General features: G+C 56.1%; 1 protein-coding gene across 1 annotated transcript in view; it reads right to left on the reverse strand.

Annotated features, from left to right (window-relative positions):
• PLXND1 (plexin D1) overlaps nt 1-19,183 on the reverse strand; it is a 51,580-nt gene extending 32,397 nt beyond the window's left edge. The window contains exons 1-5 of the mRNA XM_019646022.1: nt 17,892-19,183; nt 3,993-4,169; nt 1,031-1,162; nt 630-730; nt 413-542 (exon numbers count right to left, since the gene is read on the reverse strand). Coding sequence (XP_019501567.1) covers nt 413-542; nt 630-730; nt 1,031-1,162; nt 3,993-4,169; nt 17,892-18,668 — 1,317 coding nt within the window. The 5' untranslated portion in view covers nt 18,669-19,183. The remainder of the gene's footprint in view (nt 1-412; nt 543-629; nt 731-1,030; nt 1,163-3,992; nt 4,170-17,891) is intronic.
• Between the last annotated feature and the right edge of the window lie 6 nt (nt 19,184-19,189).

Below are 19,189 nucleotides of genomic sequence, written 5' to 3' on the forward strand. Positions count from 1 at the left end.
CAGGAAGGTCAGGTGTGTGTGTGTGGGGGGGGGCTCATTCTCCTCTCATCCTACAACTTGCCCCCTCCTTTCTGGGACTCTGGAGCCTGCCAGCTTGAGTTCAAATCCCATCTCTGCTACACCCTAGCTCAATGACCTTGAGCAAGTCACTTTACCTCTCTGTGCCTCAGTTTCCTCGTCTATAAAAGGGGGACGTTAAGAGCGTCCACTTTAAAAAGTTACGTGAGGCCTAACACAGGTGAACATCATGTTCTGGCACTTGGTAAGTGCTCAGGAAAGCCCCTTCTCACTGTATCATTTGTCTCCAGGTCCCTGAGACACTATGGGCAGGAGTCAACACCTCTCAGGGCTTGGGTGAAGAGCAGCTCCCCACCCCATATTCCCCCAAGCTGGGTCCTGGCCCCCAACTCACTGGGTACTGCTGGCGCACATCGATCTCAGCAGGCAGGACCGTCATGGTAGGACAGCGGCCGGGGCCCTCACTGGCACTGGTCCAGAAATGCTGCTGGCTAGAATTGGTGCAGTCCTGCTGCAGGGTGCACCTGGGGTGGCAAGACACAGGTCAGGACCCAGGTGGGCTCCCCACCTGCCGAAACCTCCCAGGCCTTGCCCCTGCCTGGGGGCCTCACCGTGTCTCCAGGGCACACCAGCCGCAGTACGCGTCAGCTGCGCCCACGCAGTCCTCGCAGGTAGTGTGCGCCGAGCACGCAGCGACTTTCACCCTAGCCATCTGGAGGCAGAGGCAGGCGCCCAGCTCAGTGAGGCTGCCAGTCCCTCCCCCAGGGAGTCAGCCTGGCCAGCAAGAGCCATGAGAGGCTGGGGAAACTGAGGCTTGGTGCTATCAAGGGCGAACACAGAAACAAGGCTTTCCTGCAGAGGTGACAGCTGTACTGAGAGGTGAAGGGTGAGCAGGTAAAGGAGGTGGGGAAAGAGAGCGCCCCTGGCGGAAGGAACAGCAAGTACAAAGGTCAGGCAAGCAAGAGAGCTCGGGTCATCCTGGGACCTTGTCAGGCCGGGGCTCTGGCCTTACCTGGTGGGACGTCATCAGATAAAGGTAACCAGGGTCTGCTGGGTCAAACTGCATGACGTGGTGCACAGGCTCCCCGTAGGCCACCGTTACCACCCGCCTGCTGACCACCTGCATGCTCTCGTTCAGGTTGATCTGTGGGAGGGTGGGGGGGAGGTGGCTGTCAGGGTGATGGGAGGGTGCCTGTGGCAGAGGTAGGCCAAACACTGGGGAGCTGCCCCGCGGGGAGAGTTGGGGGGCTGACCCAGGCTTCAGCCTCCCCATCTTTCCAGGACTGGTGCACAATCACAGACATGTGAGGGCAGTGGGTCCAGCCTCTACACTTTTGCCTCTGCCGTGCCCCCACCGGCACATCCCACCCTGTGAATACACACAGAGTTTACAGTTTACAAACATTCTCTGGGAGGTTGTTTGGCCTCATGCCTAAGAGCAGGGACTTGGGTTTGAATTCTGGCTTTGACATTTGCAAGCTGTACAAAAGGTCAAGTAAGTTGTCAAGGCACTTCCCCTCGCTGAGCCTCAGTTTCCTGAGTTAATGGGACTAATGACGGTGCCTGCCCCGCAGGACTGTGGGAGCAAGCACTAAATGAGAAGGTGCACGCAAAGTGCTGAGGGGGCCACATTTCTCATGCCTCCCCGCTCACATCCATTTCATAAATGAGGAAACTGAGGCCCAGGAAGGCTGAGACTTGGCAAGAGTCATAAAATGAAGATGCCTCATGGTCACAATACAAGCCTCAGGCTGTGTGATCCCAGAGTCCAAGACAGGGCTGGGGTGTGGGGTCCAATGTCCAGGCAGGGCAGCCAGGACCAGCTGGTACCTAGAAGCTTCTCTGGCTCTGAGAACCCCTCTGCATGTCCTCCTGAGAACCAACAATGCCCTTCAGAGTCCCATCAAACTGCTTTTTCGACTGGCCTCACACATTCCCAACATGCTGTCTTGTCGGGGCCTCACCAGGCTGAGCTGGGACCAGTGGTCAGTGCTTCCCTGGGGGCCCCCTACTTCCCAGCCCTTCTCTGTGGGCTCCAAAACCTTTAGTGGCTTCCTCCTGCTTATGTAATAAACTTGTGCTGCCATTCAAGGCCCTGATGATCTGACTCCAACTTATTCTGCCAGCCTCATCTCCACCCACTCAACCCAACTTACAATTCCACCTCCAGACCTTTGGCCTGGTTCTTCCTTCTGGAATATCTCTCCCCCTCCCCTTTCGACTCATATGCAAATGAGGCCAAGCTCTGTCCTCCCAATGAGTCTCCTTCAAAAAGGCTTCCCATGTGTCCTCCACACACCAAATTGAAATTCCTTTCTCTCCAGGCTCCCACAGGCTCTGTCCCAGCCCCTGAGACATCCCTGGTCCCAGGTCGCCTCTTGGCAGATTCTGTCCCAGGCAGCTTGGCCCAGGTTTAGTCTGCTACCCTCAGCCACCCTCATGCATGGAGAAGACAGTCAATTCATTTCTACCCCTTTCAAATGTTTATTGAGTACCTACTGTGCTCCAGGGCCTGGGCTGGGTGTTGTGATCTCAACCCTGAGCAGGAGAAGCGTTGGTGGGAGACAGGGTCTGCCCGGCGCGGGATGGCAGGTAAAGAGGGGTTGGGTTTGGGGACAGTGTGAACTTTGAGCCAGCTGGACCTGAATTCAACCATAGCTCTCGCTGTGTGACTGTGCTGCTTTTCCTCCCAGAGCCTCAGTGTCCCAATCTGTGAAACAGGAATCATGGCTCTGCCTCCCTTGCAGGGGCATGAGAATTAAATGAGATGATGCCCATGATGTGCCTTTGAGGCTGGGTAGACAGTGGGTGTCCAATAACTACAGCTTCATAGATGGGGGGTGGAGGAGACTCCTGGCTTTCCACATGCACAGGCATTGTCACAGTAGGCTCTGACCACGGTCCTGGACAGTCTAGCTCCTTTTCCCCATGACAGACAAGGAAACTGAGGCTCATTTAGGGTGAGAAACAACCACCTCCAGGTCACACAGCTGTGAGCGGTGGAGTCAGGATTCAAATCCAAGTATCTAACCCCCCTCACTCCCAAATGATCCCCACTGTCTAAGGACCTTGAGTGGGGACTTCGAAGGCTGAGGAGGATGCCCCCCTGCCTCCTCCCTGACGCCAGGCCTGGCATTTCCCCCACAGCCATTCATGGTCCAGCAAGGGTCCTGGGGCTAGGGGGGCTAGGCTCGGACCCCCACCCTGGCCCCTGGCGTCTGCCTGGGCAGCTGAGAAAATTGGATTATCAGATCTGAGTCAATTAGGCCAGGGCCTGGTGCACCCTGGAGCTGTGCCAAGCAGCGGGACTTTCCCAACAGGCGGGGAGTGGGAGGTAGCTGGGGGGCAGGTCCAGACCCTCACCTGGGAGCCCAACACAGGCCCCGCCAAGTCCGTTCTGCCCCATAGTGGCAACCGGATTCCTCTCATCCTTCCCAGCTCCAAGGATCCTGGGCCAGGTATTATTATAATACCTCCAGAAACCAGTCACCTTGATTGGGGGTGGGGGGGTTCTTCAGAGGGTGGCAGGTGGGGTAGAGGAGGAGATGGGATGAGAGCCTCCATTTTCAGGCTGTGGCCTCCCCGCCAGTGAAAGCCCCACAGTAGTCTCAAGGGGCAGGGCATACAGCCCTTCACAGATGGGAAAACTGAGGCCCCGAAAGAGAAAGTGTGTTGCCCAAGGTCAAACAGCCTGCAAGTGGCAGAGCCCTGTGACCTGAACTCAGACCCACCTGCCTCAAAGCCCTAGTTCCAGAGACCCTGAGAGAAGGGCCAGAACACGGCAACTGGTGAGGCAATTATTGTTATGAGCAAGACAGGAAGAAACAGATGTGAAAATGCTTTGTACACTGTAAAGTGCTAGGCAAATAGGAAAAAATAAAGGATACTACTGGGCCTGTAGAGGCTGTAGCCTGGCCTGGGTTGAGCCCACTCCCTCATCCCCCACCCCCTTCAGACTCCCCCCCAAGCCCTACCTTGAGCAGCCGCCCACTGACTGTGCCCAGGAAGACCACTGTGTAGTTGCTGACACTGGCCACGGCCACGGAGGAGAGGCCCGGGGCTCGGAACACGGGAGTGGCCTTCAGGGGCTGTAGGATGGACAGCGGGTGCTGTAGGTGGGCAGCCCCACAGTCCAACTGCTCCGGCTGCAGCTGGAAGAGAAATAGCACATCAGACCTCAGCTCTAGAACCTTCTTCATCTCCCTGGCCGCACTGTATTTATCTCAGTCCTCAGCATCAGAGCTTTAAAGTCTTGCTCCTGCTTTATAGGCCCAGCTCTGGGCTAAGACCCAAACACAAGCAGGGTCCCGTCCCCACCCCCAGGCTGACCTCTGATCTTGGCTTTAGTCATGGAGCTATCCCAAGATGACATTTCAGGGAACCATGGAAGAGGAGATGTGGGAGGGCGGGGGGGGGGTAAGAAGGGTTGGCAAGGGAATCAAGTCAGGTGTGCAGGGGGCCAGGGAGATGGGGACAGGGTGAGGCCTGCACACCGTCACACCCTTAGAGCTGCCCCTCACAGCTGCTCATAGTCAGGCAAAGCAGAGGAGCCCACACCAGCCACCAGAGGCCATCCTCTGCTTCAACTTATCTGTAGACAACCTAGGGACGTCCCTCCTGCCTCAGCTATGTCTCCACAGCAACCACAGGGTTCCCTCTTCCCAGGCCCCCTGCTCTGACCCCAGCACTACCACCCCCAAATTTCCAGCAGCTCACCAGACTTCAGGTTGAGGCCTTCCCCAAGCACACATTTCCTCATCTCCCCACATTACAGGTGGGCAAAGCAAGGCCAGGTGTGTCCAAATGCACAGTCCCACCATCTACATCAGCCAGTGCCACCTTGGGGGCCCATCAGCCCCACCTCATAGGAGCTGGACAATCGTGTCTGGTGACACCAGTCCCTGAGCATTCGCTAGACTTGCTCCCCACCTTTCTCACCTTTCTCTGGGCCTTACTGGTCAAAAATTCCTTCTGCAATTTGCACAAAAATAAAAAAACAGACCGCCAGGAAGTCTTTGAGAAGATAATTGGGCAAATCCACAAGGATGCAGAGACAAGCATAGTTTAGAAGAGTGGACAGGGGACACAGCCTCATGTCTCAGGCCCAAGTCCCACCATGAGGGACGCTTTTCCTAGAGGTTATGTAATTTTTCTTCACTGAATATGGATTACTTGAATCAGTAAACAATACGTTCTTTTAAAGTTAAAATCGTAAACCTTGCCCAGGGGACATGACTTTCCTCCCTGAGCTCTGTGAGGCGTGGGAAGGAAGGACAGGAGACCTGGGAGGCCCCATGACACCTTTGGGGATTCTCTGCCTTGGACCCTGCAATGGCGGGGTGCCCAGCCTGCCAGGGTGTGGGGTCCTGGGAAAAGCCAGACAGGCGCCCGGCTCCGGGTGATTTGTGGGCCAGGGTGGCAGAGAGGATGGGGGGGAAGCACGCGGAGAATCCATCTCTCGCCTGCACGCCCTGACGTTCACAAGTCATTAATTCTACGCCAGAGGAATTTTCTAAAAGCCTTTCCTCCAACTTTTTTTTCTTATCCTAAAAATAAAATTAAAAAAAATTTTCTTTTTAAAGGAGAAGTAACCCGTCGTCTGCTCTGAATGATCTGTGCTCTGAGGGGGAAGCTGACTCCCCAACCACCAGGGGAAATCACAAGGCTTTGAAATGGCTCAAAAAATGGAAGCTGGCAGGCGGGAAACGCTTCCCCTGTTGGGGGAGGGGGCTGAAGGCTGGGAAGGGGGACCATAGGCTTGGGGACCAGACAGCCATCAGGTCCTGGAAAGTGGCCTCAGCCGAACTTAGTCTCCTGGGGCAGTCGCAGCTCCACAGGCCCAAAATACTACCCTGACCGAATGACACTGCTTGAAATTCCTCCATTAGCACTGGCCTGCCTTCAAGTCTCACTCAGCGTAGGTCTTTCAAAAACACAAATTCCCCTGAGAGCAGGAGGAGGCCTGGACTACCGCACAGTCCCCTGTAATCCACAAGAGCCACCTTTCCAAGCACAAAACTCTCCAGCTACCCCTCCCTGACTAAAACGTTTCTCTAGCTCCCAGTCCCAGCTAGCCTCAGATCAAGCCTGGCATTCAAGGCCTCTGTGATCTGGCTCCTGCCTGCCGGGCACCCCTCAGTCTCACTTCTTTCCTCGGCCCCACTCTCTGCTCCGACCACACCAATCTCTGCAGTTCCTCCAATGTGGCCACACTTTCCCGCCAGGGCTCCTGGACCTTCCTAATGTTGTTTCCTCTGCAGCCAGTGCCCTTTCCACACCTCTAAGCCATTCATACTTCCCCTTGTCTTATCCCATGCTGTTCCCTTTGCCACGCATGCCCAGGTAGCTAGTTTTTAGCCAGCCTTCAAAGCGTGGCTCAAAAAAAAAAATCTCCCTTCCTCTGTGAGGGCACTGAACTGGTCACCACCTTCATGTGTCATGGTAGCATATGCCTGAGTTTCGCCAGAGCAGAGATTGTGCTCTGGGGTGAGTGTTTACTAAAGAAAGAAAACTAATTTTGACTAAAGTGTGAACAACTCTATTCGGCGGCTTCCTTTCCAAGCAGAGGGACTGACAGCAACACTGCCATGCTGGGTGCTGGAGAACTAAGGAAAAAGTGTGGTCATCTGTATGCCTACTCTGTGTGTGGCAACACAGGGGAGGCAGATGTTCAGGCCCAGACAACACCTGGCTGCTAGTTTTGGTTCTTCTAAGAACTTCAGTTTATCCCTCTCTAAAATGGAATGAGCAACAGCCTCTGGTCTCAACTCTTTCTGAGAGCAGGACACCCCCTGCCCACTCCAGCTGGCTGCCTCCTCGGGCCAAAGCTCAACTCTGCCCACTCTCCCATTAAAACTCTGACATATTGATTTCACTACCAGCTGTAATTGTGTCGACTTTCTCTCCCCAGGAAGTCAGATGGAGCAAGAGCTTCAAAAGGCCTTCTTAGGCCTTCCACATCCTGCCCACACACCCCACCAAGCCTTAGTCCCACCACAGGTGGCTCTCCGAGGAGGATGAGGCATCGATGGTGGGCACCATGGCAGGTTGCAAAACTCAGTGGTTCTGTTCCAGGTAGAGACTATACCGGCTATTGGGGCTTTGTGCACTTTCCTGCCTCAAGTTTTTTATTGTTATTGAACCGTGATCCCAAGCAAGTGAGGTTTCACTATCAGGAGCGGTAAGTACACTTCTGGGTATTAAGTGGCCGACCGTAAGCAGCCCAACATTCACTACTCCTAAACCGGGGGCCAGATGGGCCCCTTCCCACTCACCCTCCACAGCAGCCAAAGGGAGCTTTTAAAACTTCGAAACACTAAATGCAAAAGAAGATTCTGTTAAAGGACATTCATGAAGTAAAGTATGGAGCTGAAAGTAAAGTACCAGTGTTGGTTTCTTAGTTTAGACAAATGTCCCATGTGTATGCAGGAACTATCTTTGTAACTTTCCTGTAAATCTAAAATTATTCCAAATCAAAAGTTTATTTTAAAAAAACACACAAAGCAGATGGTATCAGTTCAACAGCCTTCAATGGATCCCCAGTGCCCTCGATATAAACCCAAACTTTGCTCTTGCGCCCTCGAGGCTCTGCTAGATCTAGCCTGTCCCTCTGTGGCTTCCTTCAACCCGTCGTGGACAACTCTTGCACCCTTAGCTTGTACAGCTGAAGAGGGGCAAGGAGATGCCTCAAAGACAGGACTAAAGAAGGAGCAAGCAGGGACCAGGCAAGGTACAATGTAATTGGGGTCTGTAATTGGGGCGCAGTCTGCAGGAGGCCTCAAAAGCCAGGCGTAGAGCTGGCCGGGTGGCTCTGAGCAACAGGGTTGCCAGTTCAATTCCCACATAGGCCAGTGAGCTGTGTCTGAGCTGAGCTGCAGCGAGCTGCCAACGGGTGGCCGGATGACTCAGCTGGTGAGAGTGCGTGCTCTTAACAATAAGGTTGCCAGTTTGATTCCCACATGGGATGGTGGGCTGCGCCCCCTGCAACTGGATTGAAAGTGGCAACTGGACTTGGAGCTGAGCTGCACCCTCCACAACTAAGATTGAAGGACAACAACTTGACTTGGAGCTGATGGGTCGTGGAAGAACACAGTGTTCCCATTCCCCAATTCCCCAACACTGTTCCCTTCCCCAATTCCCCAATAAAATATTACAAAAAAAAAAAAAAAAAAGCCTAGACAAAAAGGCCACTTAAATTCTTCTGAATTGTTACTTACTGCAAACCACCCACCCATACTTTTTCAGAAGTTCTGAGGTTAAAGGAGGAAGTTCTCAAGGTCACCCAAAGGTAAATCTATGACTCCTAAACCCAAACTCCACCGTCCCACTTCAGCCTGTTCAGCCTGCGTGGCCTCTTGGAGTACCACAGCTACTGGGCTCTGGGTCCACTGAGCTGGCACCTCCACTGAGGGTAAACTGAGGCATGCAAAGAACCATGAGCTTGTTGTGTGCTGGCCCTTGGAGGGGTCAGGTTGGACTTGATTCTGGGGGGAACTATAGCCAACGGCCCGACAGCAAGGAGGAAGCCGCCTGCTGCTGAGAGAAAATATCAGCACCTCCTTGTGGGTAATCTAAAAGCTTACGTCCTGGAGGGGTGAGGCAAGACAGGGCTGACAACGGGCCAGAAAACAACAGTCAGGAGGTCTTGCCCTGAGTTGGGGAAGAAAAGCAGCGCTTTGGGGAAACCAATGCACAGAGATGGGCAGAGGCTTTCCCAGAACACAGCGCAATAATTCCCCACCTGGCTCCAAGCTGCCTGAATCAGGCAGGATGAACTGGCAAATAGCAATGGGCCCAGCAGTTCAGCTGGACACTTCCAGAGCTTCAGAGAGGCCTGCCTTGGTTTCCCTGACCCCCTCATGGAGAAGGTAGGTCACTCAGCCCTAGGGCACTGACGCCATCCAGGCCGGCTGGGCACCATCTGGAAGGGCCGTGTGAAACGGCCAGCCAGGCTGCCCTGAGCACAAGATGTCTGCTCATCCACAACTAACACTCCTGGCCCCTGCCGCCAAGCTGGACACAGTCTGGAGAGATAGCACCCAAGCTGAGGTCAGAGGCCTGGATAGACTGAAGACCTACTGTGTGCAGACACCAAGCAGAGAGTTTCCTCACAGCCATCTAGGGGCACACACACTATTGTTGTGTCCCCCATTTTACAGACAGAAGCGGATGCTTCTGATGTGCCAAAGCCTCCTGGCTCTTTACTCAGGGTAGGGTGCCTCGTGCTCTTTGAGCCCGTCTCCTCATCTGTAAAGTGGGGACAGTAACAGCAACCCCTACAACCAATGTTCCCAATTAACTCCGCAGGCCACTGGGCAGAAGCTCAGGGATGCCTGAGGCCGGGGGAGCGGAGCCCCCTGGATGGACAAGACGTTCTACTGCCTCCCAGAGTCGAGCATCTGAGGCTGGATCAGCAGTGCTGCCCTCCCCCAGGACAGGATGTTGGGAGCTAGGCCGAGGCTTGCTCCAGTCAGGGCCTGCCTGGGAACTATGGCCACAGCCGCTGACTCAAGCAGCCATTGTTTTGTTAGCTGGACGCGGCCCCCCAGATACCCAGCTCCCCCTTCTTGAAGCTGTTTCTCATTCCGGCCCAGCCTGGCCCCATTTCCAGCCCTCCCCCTGGGTCCCAGAGGAGCACAGTGTGGGATGGGCAGCCAGCGACTCTTCCCTGGCCCGAGTGAAAAGTCACTCCCTCCTACCAGCTCTAATGGGGGGCGGGGTGGCAGAGTGCTGCAGCTCCAGCCCCTCCTTCCCCAGAACAGTTTCTGTCCCAGCTTGTTCCCTGAAGGAGATGCAGGCCAGGAGAAGCTGAGAGCCACAGCTGCCTCTCCCGGGCACGGGCGGTCTTCCTCCTCCTGGGGCTGAGAGGCTCTGAAGACTGGAACTCACACCCTCCTCCCCATCCCCTGGGGGTGCTGGCCTCAGCCCCAGAGTTGTCATACAACTGCTTGTGGGTGCAACTGAGGGGACAGGGCTGGCTTGGGGCCCCCAGCAAACATCTCTGGGCCAGGTCCCATGTGCTGGGGACATGGAGATGACATGTGGGTCCCTCACTCCAGTTGTCCACATCCCAGTTCAGAGACCACCCCCAAGTTGGGAAGTGACAGCTTTATAATAATAACAATACAGTACAATCAACAACACGGCAATAATAAGCAGCTACTGTTTACTTTGTGCAGGGATCTCTGCCTGTATAACCTCATTTAACCCTCACCACACCCTAACGAATTGATGCTACTTTACAGCAAATGTAAGTGGGGCACAGAGAGGGGAAGTGGCTTTCCCAGGGTCACACAGCCACGACATTCAGATGGGAGCCTCAAACCTAGGCAAGCTGGCTCCAGAGTCCTCGCCCTTCACCACAGCCCCTCACCTGCTACTCTGTCGGGCATTGCCAACAGCTGCTGGGAGAGTGGACCCTTGGAGCTCGAAAGGCCCTGGGTTGCCAGCTGGAGACTGAGGCCCAGCAAGAAGATGGCCTCTTTTAGAGAGCGCAATCACCTCAAACACAGACGATGGGCATGCCCTGAGAGGGGCACGGGGCAGGAGTGGACACGGATCTCCGTTTAGCTCCCTTCCTGGGCCTGGCCTCCACTTCAAGGCCTCTGCCATCGCCCCCCCATTATTTACCGATCAGAGGAGAAAGCGCTCCATGATTAATGCCCCACTGGGGCCTCGCTGGAACTCGTAATGGAGCTTAGAGCTTCCTCCCTCCTCCAGCGCGTGATTTATCGTGTTTCAGGGTAAAGGACAGTGGACTGGGCGGGGTGAGCCAAGCTGGCCGGGGGACGGGCAGATCCTGGTGGCATCGAGTATCAGCAGCAGGGTGGGCAGTGCAGGGCCCGTCCTGGGGGCCTGTAGGGTTCAGCCCTGGCCCAAACACAGGCTTTGGAAGGAAGAAAACGGCCACACTCTTGGGGTAGCCAGGATACAAATCCATGTGGCTGGTGCCAAGAGACTTTCCAGGCCTGTCCCCATGTAGGGACCTGCTGGTTTCCATGGCAATACCCACACTGTTGTCAGAGCTGGAGAAGCCTTGGGGAGTCACCTGGTCCAGCCACTGTGGGGGCTCTGGGAGAGACCTCCTGCTTCTACCAGCACCTGGCAGGACTAATTTGCGAGGCCAGCAGCCATGGGTCCCTTCTAGAACCAGATCAGCTATGTCTCACTCGTCCCCCAAAGCCTTGCTGGCTCTCCACAGCCCACAGGACAGCATCCAAATCCTTGGCCACCACACACTCTCAGCTTCATCTCTGGCTACTACCGAAGCCATGTTCTACCACGTCTCTGGGCCTCTGCCCCTGCTGTGTCTTCTGCCTGGAATGCCTTCCCCTGCCACATCTATCAAAGTCCTGCTCCAATGTCTCCCTCTTCCAGGAAGCCTTCCCTGACTCCCTCAGATGAGGCTGGGTCAGTGTGCAGCTCTGACTACAGCATGTCTTCTGTCATGGTCTCCATCCTGACTGGGAGGTGGGACAAGGTCTGATTCATCCCTTTGGGGGGCTGCCATGTAACAAAGCTGAGCCCCCTCCCGTACTGCCATGCTTCAGAGCACCCTCCACCAGGGGCACAGGCAGGCAGGAGATGTGCCCAGGAGGTGCTGGGCTCTGGTGGGCAAACGGACCATGGTGGGCACTGGGGCTCAGCAGCTCTTCAGGCCTCACTGGGGATCTCTCACTACTCCCCACAGCAGCCCCAGCAGAGGCAGAACTTCCCTGGGTCTCCATTTCTTCACCTTTAAAAATGGACCCATTCACCCCTTCCCACTGTGACCTCAGGACCCCTTTGACTCGCACCCCTTTGGTGTTTTCAGAGGAACCAGGGAATAAAGGTGATGAACACAGACAGGCTCTGCTGACAGACATCTGCTCCACCTTTTACCCACTGTGTGACCTCAGGCAAGTCACTTAGCCTCTCTGGGACTGTGTTTCTCCTTTCTGTAGATTGGGGATAACACCCATCTCATTCTGCTTCTGGGGGTATTAAAAGATATACTATATGTACGCACTTTACAAAGTGCCCAACACAGAATAAGTTTCTAAGCAGCAGCAGTAGCAATAATAATGATACTGATGGGAGCAATTCTGGTGACAAAGTGAGGGTTTCCTTGCTACCCTATGGCCCAATTCAGATCGGGAGGCTGAGGCCCAGAAAGGGGAAGGGATTCCTCCCTCATCCCCGGGGGGCTCAGGCCCTCACGCTCCTTCTGTAGCCATGGCGTCTGTTCCTCTGCAGCAACCATTACATGGAACCAGCCTGTTTCCTTAACCTCCATGAAAAGCAGCAGCTGTGGGCGGACAAAACAAACTCTTACAGAGGGTGTTTCTGCAGGGCCTGAAGCCGAGTCACATATGGCCTCTGCATTCTTCCCTATGCTGAGCCCACTTCACAGATGGGGAAATGGGGGCCCAGAGAAGGTTAGCGACTTGCCCAAGACCATGGCAAGGAAGATGCAAAGCCAGGATATGAATCCAGGATGTCGGAGTCAGTCTGGGCAAGTCTTACCTGTGGGCACCGCCAGGGCTGTGACAGATCCTCCATTCACCCTCCTAGCAAATGCCAGGGGCTGTCCTGGAGGGGAGGAGGAAGCCTGCCCAGCCCCAGTCCCCAGCACGGTCTGTACCCAGGGGGGCTAAGTCAGTGTTGAAAGGGATATGTCAAGTCCTCATTCAAACTGACCGTAGCATTTATTCACACCCCCAAAGGGCCAGGGGATTCACTCCTTCCAGAATCCAAACAATCCCGTTTTCAGGGATGAATGAAACCAGGTGCTGCCCTGCCTCTCCAACTTCCGCAGAACACGCCATCAGCCCCAGACCCGAACTTACAGCCCCGCCTGTGCAGATGCCCCAGCCAGTCACTGCAGCATCAGCTCCAGCTCCATCTGGGGCCGGCTTGAAGGTACTATCACAGAAGGGGATTTTGTACAAAGGGCTCCACCCAAATCTCAATGCGGGGAGGGGGTGATAACTGCAGAACCCCCAGCAGAGAGCGCACAGCTAACACCAGCCATCACCCAGTGTGGACTCTCCGGAGCCAGACAACCAGACTGCAGATCCCTGCTCCTGCTAACCAGCTGTGTGATCCTGGGTCTCAGTTTTCCCCATGTAGAAACTGGGGATAATAGCACTTCCTGCCTCACGGGGAGGAAGAGTATGAGATATAAGGCATTGGTGCTTGTGAAGGGCCGGTACAGTGTCCAAGCTCAGAACTGGTCATTATTCAACTCCACAGAGTCGAGAGGGCACCTACCCTCTGCACACCCGTCAGGACCACCAGAAGCCCAGCATCTGCCCCATCAACAGCAGTGACGGCAGGCCCACTCTCCCCATCTCTACCTATGCCCTCCTGCCTCTGAGTTCGCTGGGGCCCCAACAGCACCAGACACACCCTCATCTCACCCCTCTGTCTCGCCCACCCCCTGCTCTCCTTCAGGGCCTGGTTTGATCCTCTCCTCTGAGCACTCCCTGCCCCACGGCTATTCCACGCAGAACACACTTTTCTCAGACGTATTTTTCCCCTCTTAGTCCTAACACCTCTCTATCTGCCATTTCCTGGGCCCTGCATGTGAGAGTTTAATCTGCCCACATCCTCAGAAGAAGACACTGGCCTGTTTTATCACGAGAAAATATGAGGCCCAGTGAGGGGACATAACTCACCCTGGGTCACACAGCATACAGGCAGGAGAACGGGGCTCAAGGTCAGCTTTACCCTTAGGTACCTGGGAGTCCAGACAGATGACACTCCCAGGGGAGGGATGTTTACAGTCTGGTCCAAGCCCCGCCTTTCTCTCTAGGTTAGAAGGTCATCCTGGCCAACCCCCGGGGAACCCCCTCTCCTAAGTCCTGCCAAGTATTTCCGCTTGTCCCCTTGGCCATGGGGAGCTCACTCCCAGCCCAATTCCAAATGTCAAGCCCACCTCGGAAGCTCTGTCTCCCTCCACCTCCACCCAGCATTTCAGCCCCTAAATTGGTTCAGAAAACGCCTTCTTGACTACTTGCACCCACCCACCGCATGCCAGTTTAAAACCGCCTGAGGGTTTTTTTTCCACCTTTACTATAAAAAGACACCTTGAAAATGTAGCACTGACATATCCCTGTCGGTTTTCTTTTTGATTTAAAAACACAAATATTATGGTCATTCAAAGGCCGGGGTAAAGGAAGGAAGACTCAGCCTGCCTTTGCCTTGCTGGGTGACCCTGTATCTCAGTTTCCCTCCTCAGTAGCTGTGGCAGCTTCCCAACTTGCTTTCACCTCAAACATGAGGTGAGGAAAGGGATGCATGCTACACACAAGGGAGACTAATTTCCTCACTCTTTCTCTCAAAATAGTCCAACAGCCCCAAGTATGCCAAAAGTCATCAGGGATAAAGTTGGGGTCCTCAGGGGCTAGGGAAAACCGAGGTTCCTACCTCCGACCTCACGCTTCAGCAGCTCCTCCCATCTCTACCAGATTCCCAGCTGGAAGGTGGCAGCAAAGGCTGAGTCGTCATTGCCTTAAAGGCGGACAGCAGAGGACAAAGCCTGCCAAGTGAGAAGCTGGGGTGACTGAGACCACTCCAACCGAGGCTCTGGAGCTATGGGGTAGAGAGACCACGAAAGCAACCCTTGGAGGCTGGGTTTCCAGAGGCCTGGCCAAGTCACCTCACCTGGAGGTCAGATGTCCCTGGAGAACAGACGGAAGGATGGGGTGCTGTCCCCTGGCCCAACAGCACTAACGTGCATCCTGATGCCAGGCCAGGCTGGGCAGCTTCCTTCCCCTCCATCCTGTCTGAATCTGGAGCTATGTCCAAGCAGCCGAATCTGTCCCAAGCCCACTGCTCCCCTCCATGCCCCCAGATGGGCCATCATGTCCCAAAGAACAAGGCCTGGCCTGCCGCCTCCACCGCTGCACCCAGCACCCTGTGGGCCTGGCACACAGTAAGTGCTCAAGAAATATTTTTGAATGAATGAGTGAAATCTCCTGCCTGGGAGATGGCACCAGCCTCCGAACTACTCTCCCTGCCTCTCATCTTTCCGTCTTACTAGCCACCTAGGGACTTTCTAAAATAATTATATTAAAAATAATCATAGTAATTGCAAGCAAGTGTGCTGGGCAAACTATCAAAAGCTTCAAATGTATTATTTCATTGAACCCCCACAACAGTCCTGTGAGGTAGGTATTTTTATTATCATTCCCATTCCACAGGGGAGGACATGAAGGTGCTCATTCAGATCGTATCACTCCTCTGGCTAAAACCCTTCATGGCTCCCCATGTCCCCAAGATACAGTCCCAATTCCCAATACAGCCAGCCTACACCCCACAGGCCCCACCCACCTCCCCTAGCCTTTCTTTCATGCATTCCCCACTCCCCCAGCCACACTGACCATCTGACCATCGTTCAGTTGCTCTAGCCTGTCTTGCAGTATCCTACCTCCAGGCCTTTGCACAGGCTGTTTCCTTTGCCTGGACTCTTTCATCTTCTCCTGCTGGCCTAAGGTGGCTAACTCCTGCTCATCCATCCATCTTCACTTTGATATCACTCCCCAGGAAGCCCTGATGGCCCTCTCCTGGCTCCCTTTGCCCAGCATCTCCCATTAAAGGACTCATCCCCCTGGGCTGTAAGTCTGACCATGTCTGTCTTCTGCTTGCCTGCATGGTCCATGAGCACAGAAACTGAGTCACCATTGGCCCCCAGTGCACAGCACAGGGGTAGGCACACAGTAGGGGCTTAGGAAATGTATACTGAGGCTTCCATCTGGGGCTAGAGGTGGGAGATGGTGGAGTCTTTACTGCTGCAGAACAAAATAGGTCACTGTTTGCTGTTGAGGACCAAACCCAGACCTGTGCTAATACTGTCTCCTGGGGTAAGAACAACAAGAACCTCTAGCAGACCTCTAGCAGGTGCTTACTATGTGCCAGGTACAAAGCGCTTTATATTAATTAGTGTATTTAGTCCTTAAAACAATCCTTAGAGATTTGCTTTTACTATTCCCACTTTACAGATGAAGAAACTGAGGCCCAAAGAGGTTAAGTCCCTTGCCAAGGTCACATAGCTAGCAAGTGACAGAGTAGGATTTGAACCTGGGGTGCAAAGTCCAAGTTCTTAGCCTGTAACTGGGGAGCTGGGAATAGCCTGGAGCAAGAATAATGACTACCCTCCCCACCCCACCCTCAGCTGTGCTGGGGGCCCAGCTCCTGGGGCTTTGGACACATCTGGGAGATCCTGCCCAGTGGCACTGACCTGGGCACAGTTGGGTATAGGAAAGGGGGGCAGGACACAAGAAAGTGGCTGAGGAGGTCTGAGAATTTGCCCCACCTGGGGTTCAGGAGAAGGCCCTTGGCCACACTGCCCCTGGGGCTGTGTCCCTGGAGAGGTCCTGTCCTACCAAGGAGAAGGAAGCCCCAGCCCCCTTCAGCAGAGTGAGTCACTGCACCAGGCTAGGCTGAGAATAAGGGATCGTGGGAACCAGGACGGTTCCTGCCAGAGGGGGAGGAGGAGACTACAGCGGCCCAAGAGGACAGACTCACACTGAGAGTATGGATGAACACACAGGGCCTGGAAAGGCCAAGGAAGGCCCTAGTTCCAACAGCGTCTTCCCTCTACAGAGGAGGGCTGACTCCCCACTCACCTCCTTTAGTCCTGAAACAAAACTCACCCTCTCAAACACAGCCCATTGAGAGATATGGCTCTGGGGAGGGGAATGGTGGATGTCCCAACCACAGTGCTGGGCAGCCTGCCCTGCCCTGGCTGGCCCCTGCGGGTGGCAGAGCTGCTCTCTGGGACAGTCTGCCCTGCTCACCCACTGTGACCTTTATTTTCAGGGCAGCCAGCCAGCCGGGTGGTGGGCAGTTGTGGGAGCCCAACTATAGGAGCAGGAATCCGGGTCTTCTCAAAGCCCCAGTGTTGGGCACACCCACAGGAGAATAATTAAGCTCATGAGATTCTTGCCACAGCCTGAGAACCACGGAGAAGGGATGGGGCAGGGCTCCCTAATCACCAGAAGTATGAGTTTGGCATATGCAGAGGGAGAAGCTGGGGCTTCCTAAGGCAAAGCCTGGGGTTCAGGTGGACTCCCCAGACTAAGATCAGGAGGTAGAGTGTGGAAAAGGCGCAGGGTTCCACCACCCAGGGCCCCTGGAGAAGTGACCACTTCCTGATGGGCTTCCTTGAAGGGAAATCACACAAAGTTCCCTGCTGCACCCTTGTGTCATGTTCCCAGTGTGCCAAAACACACACTGATCCCCCAACATGGCCCCCTTGACACTCCCCAACCCAGGCCAACACCTGGGCCCCCTTTCCACCCAGCTGGTGTGCCCTCACACCAGTCCCCTCCTCATTCCCTCCTGAGCCCCACAACCCTCTCCTGCCCCCTGCAAACCCCAGTGCTGCACACAGTGCTGTTCACTTCCCTCCACCCTCCTGGCCCTGGCACCTATCCACTCTAGCCCTTGGTCAGACACGCACTCGTTTGCTGTGCGTTCAGCCCTGCTTCCTATGACACCCCAGGTGCACACCTGAGCCGTATATGTATCTTCGGCTGTCTTCAGCGCCCTCACCTGGGTACCCATCTACAACCTGGGCCCCTCCCACACACCTAGGTATGCGCACCTGTAACCTAGCACTTACTGGAGTACCCGCACACCTGGACCATATTCGCGCCGGTGCCCCTACTTCAACTGACAACTGTATCCTGCAAGTACACCTAGGTCCCCGCAAATGCACCTGTGGCCCAGAGTACACACTGGGCACATCTGGGTCCCCACACAAGCACATCTGGGTCCCAGCCCGTTTGCACCAGTGACCCGCTCAGCGCACAACTCGCCGAGTTACCCGCACGCTCTCCCTCGGGCGCCCTGGGTTGGCACCCCGCACCCCCATTACTTGGGCGTACCTGAATGTTGCGCTTGCGCTCGCAGGCCGGCCCAGTACCCTGAACCACGCTGTCGAGCACAGCCACCACGTCGGGCGCGGGCTCCACGAAGCAGGCGGTGCGCGCGGCGCGGATTGCAGCTTGCACTTCCGCGAAGCGGAAGGCGCAGAGCGCGGCTGGAGCCGCGCGGGCCGCGGGGGACCCCTGAGGCCGCTCGAACACAGCAAAAAGCAGCTCACGCGCGGGGAAGACCGACACCAGGCGGCTATAAAGGTCGCCGCGGCCCGCGCCGCCCGAGCACTGCAAGCCCAGCTGGATGTAGGACTCTGTGAGCTTCTTGGCGTCGCCGCCGGCGCCGCGGGGCAGGCAGATGCGTGCCAGCAGGCTCCGCGCCTGACTCTCCTTGTCACCCGCGCGCGCCTCGCTATTGAGCGCTAGGTACGCGTAGGACCGGGCGCCCGGCGGCGGGTCCGGCGGGTGCAGAAAGGCGCGCACGAAGCCCAGCTTGTGCTGCTCCTTGGCGCCCTGCTTGATCTTGAGAATGTTGTCGTCGGAAGGGTTGAGGTCGAAGGTGAAGAGTTTGGCCAAGTCGCCGCGCGCATCCAGGGAGCGGATGGCGATCTCGGGCGTGTTCTCGAAGCGGTGGTCCTCCAGGCTGCGGTTGCGCGGGAAGAAGGCGCTGCCGTAGCCGGTGTACGTGGCGCCCACCAGCAGGCGGCTGCCACCCGCGTCAGCGGCCGGAGGCAGCACCAGCCCCACGGTGGACGCGTTTGGGTGGTTGGCCGCCACGTTCAGCATACTGGGGAACACCGTGACGGGCTCGGCGGGCGGCGCGGCGGGCGGGAAGAGCACGGCCACGGCCGAGATGTTGCCCCGGCGCCGTAGCTGGCAGAAGCCCTGGTAGATGGAACCGCACACGACCACCAGGCCCTGGCCGGGGTCCAGTTGCAGGATTTTGTTGTAGTTGTCGGTGAGGCGCCGCGGGTGTTCGCACGAGGTCTGCGGTAGCTGCGGGGCGTGACACAGCGGGCTGTCGGCCACCGGCCCCACCGCCGCCTCGGCCTCCAGGCTCAAGTTGGCGCCCGACAGCTGGTAGAGGCGGTTGACGGCCGCCAGGTACACGGTCCCTGCCGCGCCGTCCAGGGCGAAGTTGTTGGTGGGCGTGGGCGAAGGGAAGCGGCGCTGGATCTCCAGGGCGCCCGCCCGCGCCGCCCCCAGGAGCAGCAGCAACAGCAACGGCGGGCAAGGCGGCGGGGCCCGGAATGGCGGGCGCGGCGGTAGGGGGCTGGCCGCGGCGGCCGGGGCGCTAAGGGGTGCGC

The sequence above is a fragment of the Hipposideros armiger genome, unplaced genomic scaffold, assembly GCF_001890085.2.
Source record: "Hipposideros armiger isolate ML-2016 unplaced genomic scaffold, ASM189008v1 scaffold_96, whole genome shotgun sequence".
Taxonomy (NCBI): Eukaryota; Metazoa; Chordata; class Mammalia; order Chiroptera; family Hipposideridae; genus Hipposideros; species Hipposideros armiger.